This window comes from Neoarius graeffei, chromosome 6, assembly GCF_027579695.1.
Source record: "Neoarius graeffei isolate fNeoGra1 chromosome 6, fNeoGra1.pri, whole genome shotgun sequence".
In the NCBI taxonomy this organism is placed as follows: domain Eukaryota; kingdom Metazoa; phylum Chordata; class Actinopteri; order Siluriformes; family Ariidae; genus Neoarius; species Neoarius graeffei.
In genome coordinates, this window is record NC_083574.1 from 16,524,605 (window position 1) to 16,538,794 (window position 14,190).

The 14,190-nt window shown below is 39.5% G+C and overlaps 1 protein-coding gene across 1 annotated transcript in view; it reads right to left on the bottom strand.

Annotated features, from left to right (window-relative positions):
* Window positions 1–14,190, bottom strand: part of si:ch211-136a13.1 (HHIP-like protein 1) — a 44,461-nt gene that overhangs the window by 22,360 nt on the left and 7,911 nt on the right. Inside the window, exons 2-3 of the mRNA XM_060922857.1 lie at window positions 5,701–6,347; window positions 4,018–4,161 (exon numbers count right to left, since the gene is read on the bottom strand). Of these exons, the coding sequence (XP_060778840.1) occupies window positions 4,018–4,161; window positions 5,701–6,347 (791 nt within the window). The remainder of the gene's footprint in view (window positions 1–4,017; window positions 4,162–5,700; window positions 6,348–14,190) is intronic.

Consider the following 14,190-nt stretch of genomic DNA (forward strand, 5'->3'; position numbering starts at 1 on the left):
GTAGACTCTATATTACCACTCTACTCTTCATCCATTGACGTCTTCATCTTGGCACCCAGGTTCTAAAGCCATAGTCTACACAGTGTGAATATGGCAGGGTTTTTTTGTAAGGGTAAATTGTGTTTTTGAATGGCCTTATGCCACTCTCTGTAGATTCATTGGTCATTGCTAAGGAAGCCAGGCTGCCAGAGCCAACACTAATATTTTAAGGCTATGTCTCCGTCTGTATGAATGTACCTTGGTGCCTAAGGGTAAATGTTTGCCAAACACCCTGGACAGTAACCACTTGAGGTAACACATGGCTAATTTGCCTTTCCAAAAGTAAGTTATGATTTCCTTGCTTCAAATATTTACAGATGTTTATAGATGAAATGGGTCGTATGGAAATCACTGAGGGATACTCATACTAATGATGCTATGGAGTCCAACTCATTCTTGAGTTATGCAGATTTGACAAATGAGCATTGGTAATTTAATGACTACCAATATACTGATGGCTGTAAGAATGTTTGCATTATTCTACACTCTCAGAAGCAGCATCGTTCCTGGTCACTGGGTTGTTAAACTTAAGTACCATTGCTGTACCTTTGATTAGTTTTAAAATTAAGCTTGAAGAAGAAGAAGCCAAGCCAAGAAGCCTTTATTTGTCACATGTACACTCAAGCACAGACTTAAACACACAGTGAAATTTAATCTCTGCATTTAACCCATCTGAAGCAGTGAAAACATGCACACACAAGTGAGCAATAAGTGCACACACACATACTCAGAGCAGTGGGCAGCTATGCTACAGTGCCCGGGGAGCAGTTAGGTGCCTTGCTCAAGGGCACTTCAGTCCAAGGCTGCCCCCATGCTAACCTGACCACATGTCTTTGAATTGTGGGAGAACCCAGAGCACCCAGAGGAAACCCACACAGACATGGGGAGAACATGCAAACTCCACACAGAAAGGCCCCCGTCAAACCCAGAACCTTCTCGCTGTGAGGTGACAGTGCTAAGAAGGGTATACTACATGTACCTTCACAGGAAAAAGATACATACTGAGGTAGATGTGTGCATTAGGACTCAGTGTCTCAGGACCGAACAAAAAGTCAGGAGAGGGAGTGGTTTTAAGTCTAATATGGTCGAGAACAGGTGGTTGGTGTGTAATGAAATGCCAATGAAAAGCCCTCTGGTTCTGTATCTTTTAAGTGCTCCAAATATATAACTGTATCTGTCTTTAAACTCAAGGTCAGTGCAGCCAAAACTGGCAAGGGGTTTTCTTTCTTTCTTTACTTCCTTAATTGAATATTAACCCTGCCACTATACCTCAGAGAACAACAAAGGTAGAAATGTCAGCACTGTCAGCATGGTCTGTTAATTCTGGCTCCGACAGTTCCTCAACCACAACTACATCACTCAAGTTCATAATTGGTCTCATAATGTGCACAGGACTTTTTTTTTTATTTTTGAATTAATGAACAACCATGGTCTTTTTTTGCCCTGTTATGATCTTGAGCTGGGTTGTAAGACTCCTGGACAAGCCCCCATTTTGTTATGACCCAGCTCAAGACCGTAACAAAAGAGGATGACACACATGTTTAAATTAGAAAACTCAAGGAGTTATTAGAAGAACCATCAACAAAACTTAAACTGAAGAAAGAGTTAAAGGCAAACAAAATAATGCAAAAAAAAAACAATCCCCCCCCCCCCCCCCCCCCCCCACACACACACACATACACACAAACCAAGAAGGCCCGAAAAGGACAGCTGCCACCAGTCCCTTCCCCTCTCTCTACCTGGTATCTGCCTAACTGATCTTATATCCTTGACTTGCAGGTGATGTCAAAGCAAAATAGAAACCCGGCTGTCGGCCATGTTGGTGGATATATAAATGTGGGGTCAAGCGACATTCCATACAAAACATAGTCACGCATGCGCAACTCTCTTTGTTTTTCCACTGCTTTAAGCGTTCTTTTAGCTATGCCATATCCGTGGCACATTCAAAATTTTTTAGAATTCCGTCCGTGATTTGGAAAGAGGGCAAGGAAACTCTGAGGCTTAGTACAAAGAGGAGACAAGCATGGCTGAACAACATTGGCAGGGCTGATCTAACAGAGGCTAAAACCAAAACAGCTCATGTTTGCAGTAATCATTTTATCTCAGGTGAGATTCAAAAGCTTTCTTAATAATATCATGGAAGAATTTTATTCCGTGTTGCTAGAATTTTGTTTTAAAATGAGCATTATTTTGTCATGGTTCACTCGGTCATTGTTATAATTTTAACACATGTATTACCATTTCGCTTCTAGGAGTGCCAGCAAAATTATACGATAGAAACAATCCAGACTGGGCACCCACTCAGAACATGGGCTATGTTTCGTCCAAGGTCAGACTTGATTCTTCGGCAGCCAAACCAGATAGAACATGATATCTGGGTACTCGATGGTCGGTAGAAGCGTCTTGTCTTCAGAAAAGTCTGACTTTTTAAATAATATGGGTCAAAACCACAAACATCTATCTTCTCTTTGTATCGGATCTTCACTCGACTGTTCAAATCATGGTAATACTGAGAAAATTCAGCATTGTTTACAGACATGCTTTCAGTGGCTGCCATCCTAATTGCTTTGTATATCCACCATCATGGCAGATGCTCATGACATAGCACATTTTGATCACGTGGTTGCAAGTCATCTATAGAGGCTGAATCAGGTGAGACAGGCCTCAGGTGAGCAGGGGGGAGGAGCCAACACAAAACAGGAAAACCAAACAAGTCCAGAGATCGTTACAGTCCCACAAGCTTTATATCCGACTGCTCACTCAGCCTGCACAAAAGTAAAAACTTCCCATTCATGCAACTTTTTTTTTTACTGCGTCCTAGTTTCTAAGCACATGATCCTCCAATCTTCCAGTCTCAATCAGAGGCCCTGTGAACCTTTCTGACAAAGTCTAACCTTCCTGATCTATCTATTCATTCCAAATAAAGTATTTGTATTCAGTTATATTCTTAATACATCAATATATTGGACACTGCTGATATAGATTGGGCTTAATCATTGATTCATTTATTTATTCATTCATCTTCAGTACCTGCTTTACCCTAGTCTTAGACTTAGACAACCTTTATTGTCATTCAGTATGCAACAAGTGCACGCCGAACGAAATTTCGTTGCAATTTGGCTCAGCACAGAATTAAATATGAAGTGTATTAAATTAAATTATGGAGCAGCAAAAATATTATAAAGTGCAATAGTATAAAGTGATCTGTGGAATTAGGAATGTTCAAGTTATAAATAGAAGTTTAGAGTTTGGGTTTGGAGTTCAGCAGTCTAGTGACCTGGGGGAAAAAGCTGTTATAGAACCTGGTGGTCCTGCACCTAATGCTGCGGAACCTCTTTCCAGAGGCCAGAGGGGAGAACAGTCCATAGTGAAGGTGTGAGGGGTCACTGATGATGTTTCTGGCTCGAGACATGCAACGCCTTGGTGCAACGTCCTGAATGGAGGGAAGAGAAGTCCCAATGATTTTCTCTGCTGTCCTCACCACTCTCCTCACATTCTTCCAGTCAGAGGCACTGCAGCCTCCACACCACACAGAGATGCAGCTGGTTAGAACGCTCTCTGTGGTGCTTCTGTAGAATGTAGTGAGGATGAGTGGGGGCAGGTGGGCTCTCCTCATCCTATGCAGGAAGTGCATTTATTTATTCATTCATCTTCAGTACCTGCTTTACCCTAATCATGGCCTTTCTGGTTGAAACTAATTATGTCTTTATATTTTGGGAAATACAATGTTGTATAATGAGCTAGGTTCATTAAATATCATGGAAAGGTACATACAGAAATAAACATGGGAATGGGCTGGATTGGTCTAGTGTATCTGTGGTAGCAAGTGGATTAAAAAAACAGTCCTGTATAGAAGGGAAAGTGCATTTTAGTAGCTTTTTTTCTGAGTGCTGACCTTTTATAATGACATTTGGTTTATTATACTTGAAACCTTTACAAGAAAAAGAAATAAATGTGGTCTGACAAAAGTTCACATACTTGTTTTGGGAATTCCCAAACTTGCCAAAGGGGTCTCCTGCTTTACCTCCATCTCCTATGAAAATATAAAGGTAGCCGTCCAAACCAAACAGAAGCTGGCCTCCATTGTGGTTTGATGCTGGTTCCACAACTTCCAAAAGGGTCCTGGGAACAAAAACAATCACTATAATAGAAAACCACAATATGATCATGAAGATTGGTATCAACTGGAATAATTAACCTTGTATTACATGGTGCTGCAATATTTTTTATAATTAGTTATGAATTTGAATTTGTTCAAATAATGGTTGATAGAATATTTGCATGAAGGAATAACACACCCTGGACTGTGCTGTTACATGAAAATAATGCATACCAGGATAAGTGATGTGGCATGATGCATGAGCAGAGTGCTGCTACCTCATATATTTATGCAGTCATTCTAGTATGCTATCATTTTTTACTAGTAACAGCTTACACAGGGGCTGGTATGGTGGACACTCCACCAAAACAGAGTTTTAAAGAGTGTGTAACTTTTGGAAGGAGTCTCCAGTGTTAGCATTTTTAACAGTCAGAGGTAAAGCTGTAACTTTCAGTTTTAGACATGGAAAACTCTGTGCTTTGTGGCAACATGATAAGCTTCGTATTTACTTTAAGAGAAAAAAGAGAGGCTGGAAAGGGAATGAATGATGACATCAGGCTGCATCCGACCACATCATTGTTGATTACTAGATAGTAATTAACTATCAGGACGACAGGACATCCTGTTTTATTCTATCCACATTCACTGGATATGAGCAATCGTACGCTCTGATTGGCTACTCTACTACTAGGATATCAGCTCATATACCATGAGTAGAGAAAAACAAAATGGTGGAGTGCATCAAGTCAAATATAGCACTTTATCAAGTATTTAAAAGAAACAGAAAAAATAAAAGAATATAGTCCTCCCCTCCGCATATAGCTCCTGTTCCACACTCCAGCCCAGTCGGTGGCAGTAATGCACCTTTAAGTTGGTTTGCCAACCACCAAAAAAAAAAAAGAAGAAGAAGAAAATGGCAAACCGTGCTGCTGAACCAACTGAAGATGAAGTAAAAACTCTACTCAGAAACAAAACCACAAAAAATACAAATAAACGCAACAAAACATAGAATGAAAGTATTTCATGGTAAGAATGTATCTTTTTTCTTTTTTCAAGAATAATTATGATAGCATTTTTCAAAAATTGCTACTGTCATTTAATTTGTTTGTTTACATTCTAAGCGGAAATTATTTTCTTGGCCATTTTGTATAAAGTTTTTATTTATCGAATTTGCAACAAATGAAAATAAAAATGCTCTGTTTCTCAAAATCCAGTGAATGTGGATATAATAAAACAGTTATTCCAGTCAATCTTGTCATACATGGCTTATAGCCAACTCGGTGCTACGCACCTTGTTGGCTGTCAGCTCATGTACAACTCGATTTTGTGGAATAACTGTTAAATATTGCATTCCTTACTTATATTGTATACCTACTAATATAAATTGTGATTGAGAAAAATACAAATATGTGGTTTAATATGCAGGTTTTATGTTGGTGGTCTGAAACTTTCATTCCTTTTCAGTTACCGTAGCTGGACTCTATAGACACCAAACATGTTGGCTGACTGCACTGCAGTAATTCCCCCCTGATAATATTCATTATAATCTCCATTCTACTCACCTTTCAGATGAGTGATCAAGCATGTCCATATCCGTGTTTGACAAAAGGAACTCGCTGATCCTTATCCTCTCCTGCTTGTTCACAGACACGGAGTAATAGACATATGCCTTCTTGACCACGCTGAACCTGGGGTGCAGGGCGATACAGAGAAATCCACGTTCATCCCCAGCCCACGGTGAGGTCAGCACAGCCTTGGTGAGGTTTAAAAAGGGCCTGTCGATCCTTGAGCCATTTGGTAGGTAAGTCCATACATATCCCAGCTGCTCAGCTATGAAGAAGCGGTGTGTGCCATCATTTGCATGCACCATTGCTACTGGATTACGCAGGCCATTTGCTACTTCCTGTAGGCAAAGCTGAATGCAGCCCTTGGGATCGGCTTGAACGTTACCCAGGTTAGCGTTTAATTCGTCGCTGGCAAGAACATTGGGATAGCAATAGTCCGGATCCTTCAGCTCCAAATAGTCACAGAATTTATCATGATCCTCCTCAATAATGGCAGTGATGTTGTTGTCTGTCAGCAGACTAAGTGTATATCGGCAGTGACGCCAGTAATCAGAGCAGTAGTCATGACAAAGACCAGGGAGCTCACGCATGGGAGTATTCGCATCCTCAGCATCATACAGGTGAGCGGCATAAGGAGAACATTCCTGCAGGACAGAAAAAAAAATCATATTTAGTAATAATCATCATGCTCTGTTTACTACTACTGGAGCAACAGATGTCACATCAACCCAAAGCTCTTTCAATCAAACATCAAATCATTTATTTAAAAAAATAGATGTTAAAATACTCAGTATAAGACACTACATGTGAGCAGGGTAGGTTAAACAAAAAATCAATATCACAAGCAATCTGTGCTCATTTTTGGACTGTGTTTTTCGTATTGGAAATTTAAGGAATTTTTACTCCAAATGATGCTTCATCTATTGATCTATGTACAAAGTTGCATACTTGATTAACCTAAAAAAAGGAAGGCTTTGGATTATGCTAGAGTTAAAAAAAAAGAAGAAAGTCAGAATAGTTTGAACCATAATTTATCATTTAATGAACAAAATATAAAAAAGCCATCTTTATGATAAAATCCAACATATATCATAAATAAAAATTATCATGAATATAGGTCAGAGGGGAACCATCAGGGCCTTCTAGGCCTTCAGAGAAGGCCCAAACATATCAGCATTTCAAATGTTATATTTAATTTCTTTCATTCTTTAACTGCTTTCATTCTTTCATAATTTCATTATAATTATTCTCTTCTGATTCTAATTTGGCCTCATTTTCTATCAAATTTGCTTCAGGAATGAAAGGGTTACTGTCCTGAAAACATTAAAGTAGAGTTATCCAATGAGATATTTTTGTTTGTTATGTCTAGGCTGAGAAGAGTTTAGAGCTGGCTCACTCACTGGTTAGGACTTCATTGCCGGGACAGAAGGCCATGGTATACCCTGCTTATACTGAATATTCACCTATATATATATATATATATATATATATATATATATATACACAGTGGGGCAAAAAAGTATTTAGTCAGTCACCAATTGTGCAAGTTCTCCCACTTAAAAAGATGAGAGAGGCCTGTAATTTTCATCATAGGTATACCTCAACTATGAGAGACAAAATGAGAAAAAAAAAGTACAGAAAATCACGTCTGATTTTTAAAGAATTTATTTGCAAATTATGGTGGAAAATAAGTATTTGGTCAATAACAAAAGTTCATCTCAATACTTTTTTATATACCCTTTGTTGGCAATGACAGAGGTCAAACATTTTCTGTAAGTCTTCACAAGGTTTTCACACACTGTTGCTGGTATTTTGGCCCATTCCTCCATGCAGATCTCCTCTAGAGCAGTGATGTTTTGGGGCTGTCACTGGGCAACACGGACTTTCAACTCCCTCCAAAGATTTTCTATGGGGTTGAGATCTGGAGACTGGCTAGGCCACTCCAGGACCTTGAAATGCTTCTTACAAAGCCACTCCTTCATTGCCCGGGCGGTGTGTTTGGGATCATTGTCATGCTGAAAGACCCAGCCACGTTTCATCTTCAATGCCCTTGCTGATGGAAGGAGGTTTTCACTCAAAATCTCACGACACATGGCCCCATTCATTCTTTCCTTTACACGGATCAGTCGTCCTGGTCCATTTGCAGAAAAACAGCCCCAAAGCATGATGCTTCCACCCCCATTCTTCACAGTAGGTATGGTGTTCTTTGGATGCAACTCAGCATTCTTTCTCCTCCAAACACGACAAGTTGAGTTTTTACCAAAAAGTTCTATTTTGGTTTCATCTGACCATATGACATTCTCCCAATCATCTTCTGGATCATCCACATGCTCTCTAGCAAACTTCAGATGGGCCTGGACATGTGCTGGCTTAAGCAGGGGGACACGTCTGGCACTGCAGGATTTGAGTCCCTGGCAGCGTAGTGTGTTACTGATGGTAGCCTTTGTTACTTTGGTCCCAGCTCTCTGCAGGTCATTCACTAGGTCCCCCCCGTGTGGTTCTGGAATTTTTGCTCACCGTTCTTGTGATCATTTTGACCGCACAGGGTGAGATCTTGCATGGAGCCCCAGATCGAGGGAGATTATCAGTGGTCTTAATGTCTTCCATTTTCTAATAATTGCTCCCACAGTTGATTTCTTCACACCAAGCTGCTAACCTATTGCAGATTCAGTCTTCCCAGCCTGGTGCAGGTCTACAATTTTGTTTCTGGTGTCCTTTGACAGCTCTTTGGTTTTGGCCATAGTGGAGTTTGGAGTGTGACTGTTTGAAGTTGTGGACAGGTGTCTTTTATACTGATAACGAGTTCAAACAGGTGCCATTAATACAGGTAACGAGTGGAGGACAGAGGAGCCTCTTAAAGAAGAAGTTACAGGTCTGTGAGAGCCAGAAATCTTGCTTGTTTGTAGGTGACCAAATACTTGTTTTACTGAGGAATTTACCAATTAATTCATTATAAATCCTACAATGTGATTTCCTGGATTCTTTCCCCCCATTCTGTCTCTCATAGTTGAAGTGTACCTATGATGAAAATTACAGGCCTCTCTCATCTTTTTAAGTGGGAGAACTTGCACAATTGGTGACTGACTAAATACTTTTTTGCCCCACTGTATATTGGTTAGCACTGTCGCCTCACAGCAAGAAGGTCCTGGGTTCGAGCCCAACAGCCGGCGAGGGCCTTTCTGTGTGGAGTTTGCATGTTCTCCTCGTGTCTGCGTGGGTTTCTTTCCTCCGGGTGCTCCGGTTTCCCCCATAGTCCAAAGACATGCAGATTAGGTTAATTGGTAGCTCTAAATTGACTGTAGGTGTGAATGTGAGTGTGAATGGTTGTTTGTCTCTGTGTCAGCCCTGCGATAACCTGGTGACTTGTCCAGGGTGTACCCCGCCTCTTGCCCATAGTCAGCTGGGATAGGCTTCAGCTTGCCTGCGACTCAGTATAAGCAGGGTATGCCATGGCCTTACCTTACCTATATATATATATATATATATATATATATATATATATATATATATATATATATGCATATGCACAGGGTGTTTCAAAAAAGTTTATATTATTTGAGATGTAAATATCCAAATATCCCAGCAACTACATAGTCTAGGCAAATGAAACTGAACAGGCTTAATATTGAGCAATATAAGATTTATTCCTGAAAATCTGAATGAGAAATTTAAAGGTATGTGGATTGCATGAAAGATTTCACAAATTTTCAATATTTGCGCCACCTGAGACACAGACACACACAGACAGCCTTCCTCTTTGAACTTTTTGTGCCATGTCCAAATCTGCATTGCAGATGGTGCATTTTTAGAGAATTCTCTCATAAATGCATGCTACACAGTCTTGTTCGACTGTGTTCGAGCGTACTCTAACACACAAAACGCCTTTTCTTTTCCAGTGAATGGCATTTCTATACCTAAAAAGATAAAAACAAAAAACATTAAACATAAAATTTGGACCTGTTTCCACACATGCTGTTAAAATTTGAGGTCAATTGAACGAGAATTGGCAAAGTTATTAGCTTGTGAAATGATAATTTTTTTGAAACACCCTGTGTGTGTGTGTGTGTGTGTGTGTGTAATATATATATAAAATCACATCATGACACGTGTGATATGTATTTATTTGATGTGATTGTGCCAAGTGAAAAAGCTATATAACCTTCACCTTCATATCTCTAGATATGCTGAGTTTGCAGATTCCATGCTTTTATGTAACTTTCAACTCTTTGTGAAAAATCTTGTTTCCTCCCACTCTCTCTGTCTCTCTCTCTCTCTGAACTTCTTTCTGAAATGTGCTGCTCTGCACGTTCATCTTTGTTGTAGCTGAGTTCCCAGAATGCAATTCAATAGCCGGTGATGGATACTTGGGATATAAATACAGCAGCTCATGGGCACATTGGCTTGTCCAAGCCCTTATTACCTTTCGGCCACAACTCCACACCCATCACTGGGTCGGCCTCAACAACAATGTCTTCCATGTACACTCAAGCAAATCATCCCAAATGACTGTAATAGCTTTACAACAATAAAACTAAATTAAAGTGGCTGGGATTTATTGCTTCACAAGCTGGCAGAATTGTCAAGTTTTATATATTTCCAAGATATTGAAATGTTCTTCTTTCTTTGATTAGAATTGGAACTGAGCATTAAGCCCATTTAAAGGTTATTTATGGTAAACGTAAATGTCTGGTGCATGTTAAACCACACATGTGGTGGATTATGTAATGTCTCTGCCTTAGTATTTGGGTGAAAATCTTGAAGAGAAACCTAGACTTGATGACTTCCTGCTTTATGTCACTCCTAAAGTTGAGAGTGTTCGATTACATGTGGATGATGTAAAAGGATTTATGTAAACTATATACAATTATCCAAATTTCACCAAAACCTTGTCATGCATTCCAGACCTGCACTTTGTCTTCTACTTTCTGTAAATATATTATTTTACAACTCAGTTCACAGGAATAAAAACAAAATGATATGATTTCCTTTAGTACGTACAACCAGCAGGCCAATCCAGGCTTTATCAGTGTTCAACAATGTTCAACATATCCATACAGCCTTATGCACATTGGCCCACTCTTTCCATCTTTGTGTTTACATTTTATTGGCGTTTGATAATTGGAAAATTCTGGGGGTGATTGGGATTTCAGGTCCGTTGAACTACACTGGGATTGAAAACAGATGGTTCTGCAGTCCCAAACTTACAGCCGCCACATTTGGTGCATTCCACTAGGCCTTGAAAAACCAATGAATGACTTTCTATATAGTGACTCAGCAGCAGTCTGTTTGCCATTATGAAGTGTTTATGACTAAATTCTGTTTTTCATAGCCATAGAGGCAATGCTTGATTTTAAAATACATGTTGTAGTCTATGAATCTTTGTTCTGAATTAAACATTTTAAATACAGCTTCCTTCAGTTTTTCAAATCTCATTATCTAGTCTCAGTGTTAATGGTAATAATTTTCTGCTTTTTTCAGATTATTAAGCTGCATGTTGTTCGCATTTAACAATTAGTTATACACATGCAGTGCTTATAATAATGACTTGCTATAGATTTTATCCAGTGAGGAAAAAAATAAATTAAACTAGAAAGGTACTCGGTAGACTGCATACCTCTGCCAAGCCACATATTAGAATATACAGATGTTTTCTAATCTGGTATGTGGATCCAAATATGTTTAGTATATCCACATTCACTGGATATGAGCAATCGTGTGCTCTGATTGGCTACTATACTACGAGGATATCAGCTCATGGTATATGATGATATCTGCATATACCATGAGTAGAGAAAAACAAAATGGCAGAGTGTGTTACTGAACCAACTGAGGATGAAATAAAAACTCTACTCGAAAATAAACCCCCCAAAACACAAAAAGAAAAAAAAATGCAATAAAAATAGTTGATAGTAAGAACGTATCTGTTTTATTTTTCAAGAATTATTATTATTATAGCATTTTTCACAAATTGCTACTGTCATTTCACTGGTTTGTTTACATTCTAAGTGGGATTTATTTTGTTGGATGTTTTGTATAAAGTTTTTTATTTATCGAATTTGCTGAAAATAAAAATGTTCTGTTTCTCAAAATCCAGTGAATGTGGATAGAATAAAACAGTTATTCCACTCAATCTCGTCGTACATGGCTTATAGCCTACTCAGCGCTACGCACCTCGTCGGCTATCATCTCATGTATGACTCAATTTTGTGAAATAACTGTTAAATATGCCTAATGAATATATACGGATTTGCATCAAAATCCAATCAATTGTTCCTTGGCTCATGGCTCAACTTTTCTCAAAATTTCATCAACATTTGTTCTCGACTTTTTGAGTTATGTTGGGAAAAGCCAAAAAAATCCTGGATTTGCATATGCATCTGGATCCTCAATCCACATACAGATCTGGATTTGCATCAACGTCTAATCAATTATTCCTTGGCCCATGGACCACCTTTCCTCAAAATTTCATCAAAATCCTTCACTATTTTTTGCTTTACGTTGGGAACAGAAAAACAAACAGAGGCGAAAACATAACCTACTCCAACAAAGTTGGCAAAGGTAATTAGTTCATTCATCTTCAGTCAGTGCTTTATCCTGGTTCCAGTCATGGTAGATCCAGAGCATATCCCAGACACACTGGGCACAGGGCTGGAACACACTCTGGATGGGATGTCTGGCTATTGCAGGGCACTATGCACAAATGCGTTCACACATTCATTCACACCTAAGGGCAATTTTGCATAGTCAATCCACTAATCACCATGGGAGGAAACTTGAGAACCTGGAAGAAACCCACATGGGCATAGGGAAAACATGAAACTCCACACAGGCAGTAACCCCAGCTCTGGATTGAACCTGAGGTCCCTGGAGCTGTGACATCAGTTGTGCTACCAGCTTCACCACTGTGCCTAGTCACAGCTAGTTATATTTGTGCTAGCAAGGTTTTGGATAGTAAACATGTTGACTGGCTACTAAATTTTGTAAACAGCTATCTACAGTAAAGTGGATAGTGTAATGATAAGTGCTAACAAAGGAGCTACCCATAGGGGGTGATTTAACATCAGCAGACTATGGATTGACTGAATGTAGTACCAGAGAGTGAGTCTATACTGGAGTGTAATACTGAGCGTGTGTAACATTAAACAGCTATCTGAAGCTAGCACAAAGTTCAATTCTTAATGTTTTATTCATAGATGAATAAGAACATTACATGGTACCAGGAGTCGGGTTAAGAATAAGAAGCGACACAACAAGATGGATGCAATGAAACCGCCAAGTCCGCTGAAGCTGACTGGAAACGTAGATGCAAGTTGGAGGGCTTTCAAACAGCAGTTCCTGCTTTATATTGCGGCTGTCGGAGTGGATCGACGGGCAGATGAAAGAAAAATAGCCATGTTGCTCACCGTCGCCGGCACAGAAGCAATAGAGGTCTTCAACACTTTTGTGTTTGCTCAACCCGAGGACAAGGTCTTGAAGAAATTTGATGAGCACTGTCTGTAAAAGAAAAATGAAATGTACGAGAAGTACGTCTTTCGCTCATGCTTACAGCACCAGGGTGAGTCATTTGATACTTTTCTCACTGACCTCAAGATTAAAGCTCAGTCCTGTAATTTTGGTGTTCTCAGAGACTCCATGATAAGAGATCAAATAGTGTTTGGAACTAATGAGAAGAAGCTCCAGGAGAAACTATTCAGAGAAACAGAACTCACGTTAGACAGTGCTTTAAAAAATGTCAAGCCAATGAGCTAGCACGACAACATGTACTGACTTTCAGAGAGCCTGCTCATGGAGCAGTGCACCAAGAAGACGAGGCAGTGAACGAAAGGAAAGCCATGGAGCAAATTTAAAAACAATGATAACAGGATTAAAACCAGTGATAAAGAAATGTTCACTTGCAAGAGATGTGGTGAGAAACACAGACCAAGACAATGTCCTGCCTATGGAAAAACATGCAAAATGCAAAGGACAAAACCATTATGCAAGAACGTGTCTCTCTAAGAAGAAAGGATAGGGTGTACACACAGTGCAGGAAGACACAGATGACAGTGATGACTTGAGTGACACATTTTTCATTAAGATGGTGTCACATGATGAAGATGTCACCACACAGTCCTCAAGAATAAACGATACAGGTCAAACTGTAAGTACAGTCACAGATGACAAATGGACTGCTCCACTGTTAGTCAAGGGGACAATTGTAACATTTAAAATTGACACAGGGGCCAAAGCTAACTTCATCAGTGAGAAGGATTTCAACACACTGACTGAGAAGCCTAAAAGATTCACAGAAAAAGTCACACCCCTGAAGGCCTATAATAATCCGCCAATACAAACAAAAGGTGGATGCAGACTTAAAGTGACTGCGAAAGGCAAATGGCATAACATGTTGTTCATCATTGTGCCTGATGGACACAAGTCACTCTTAGGGCCTCTGCATGCTCTTGCGACAAGGCTTTTGCAGATAGCTTTTCGCAGACAGTTGTAATT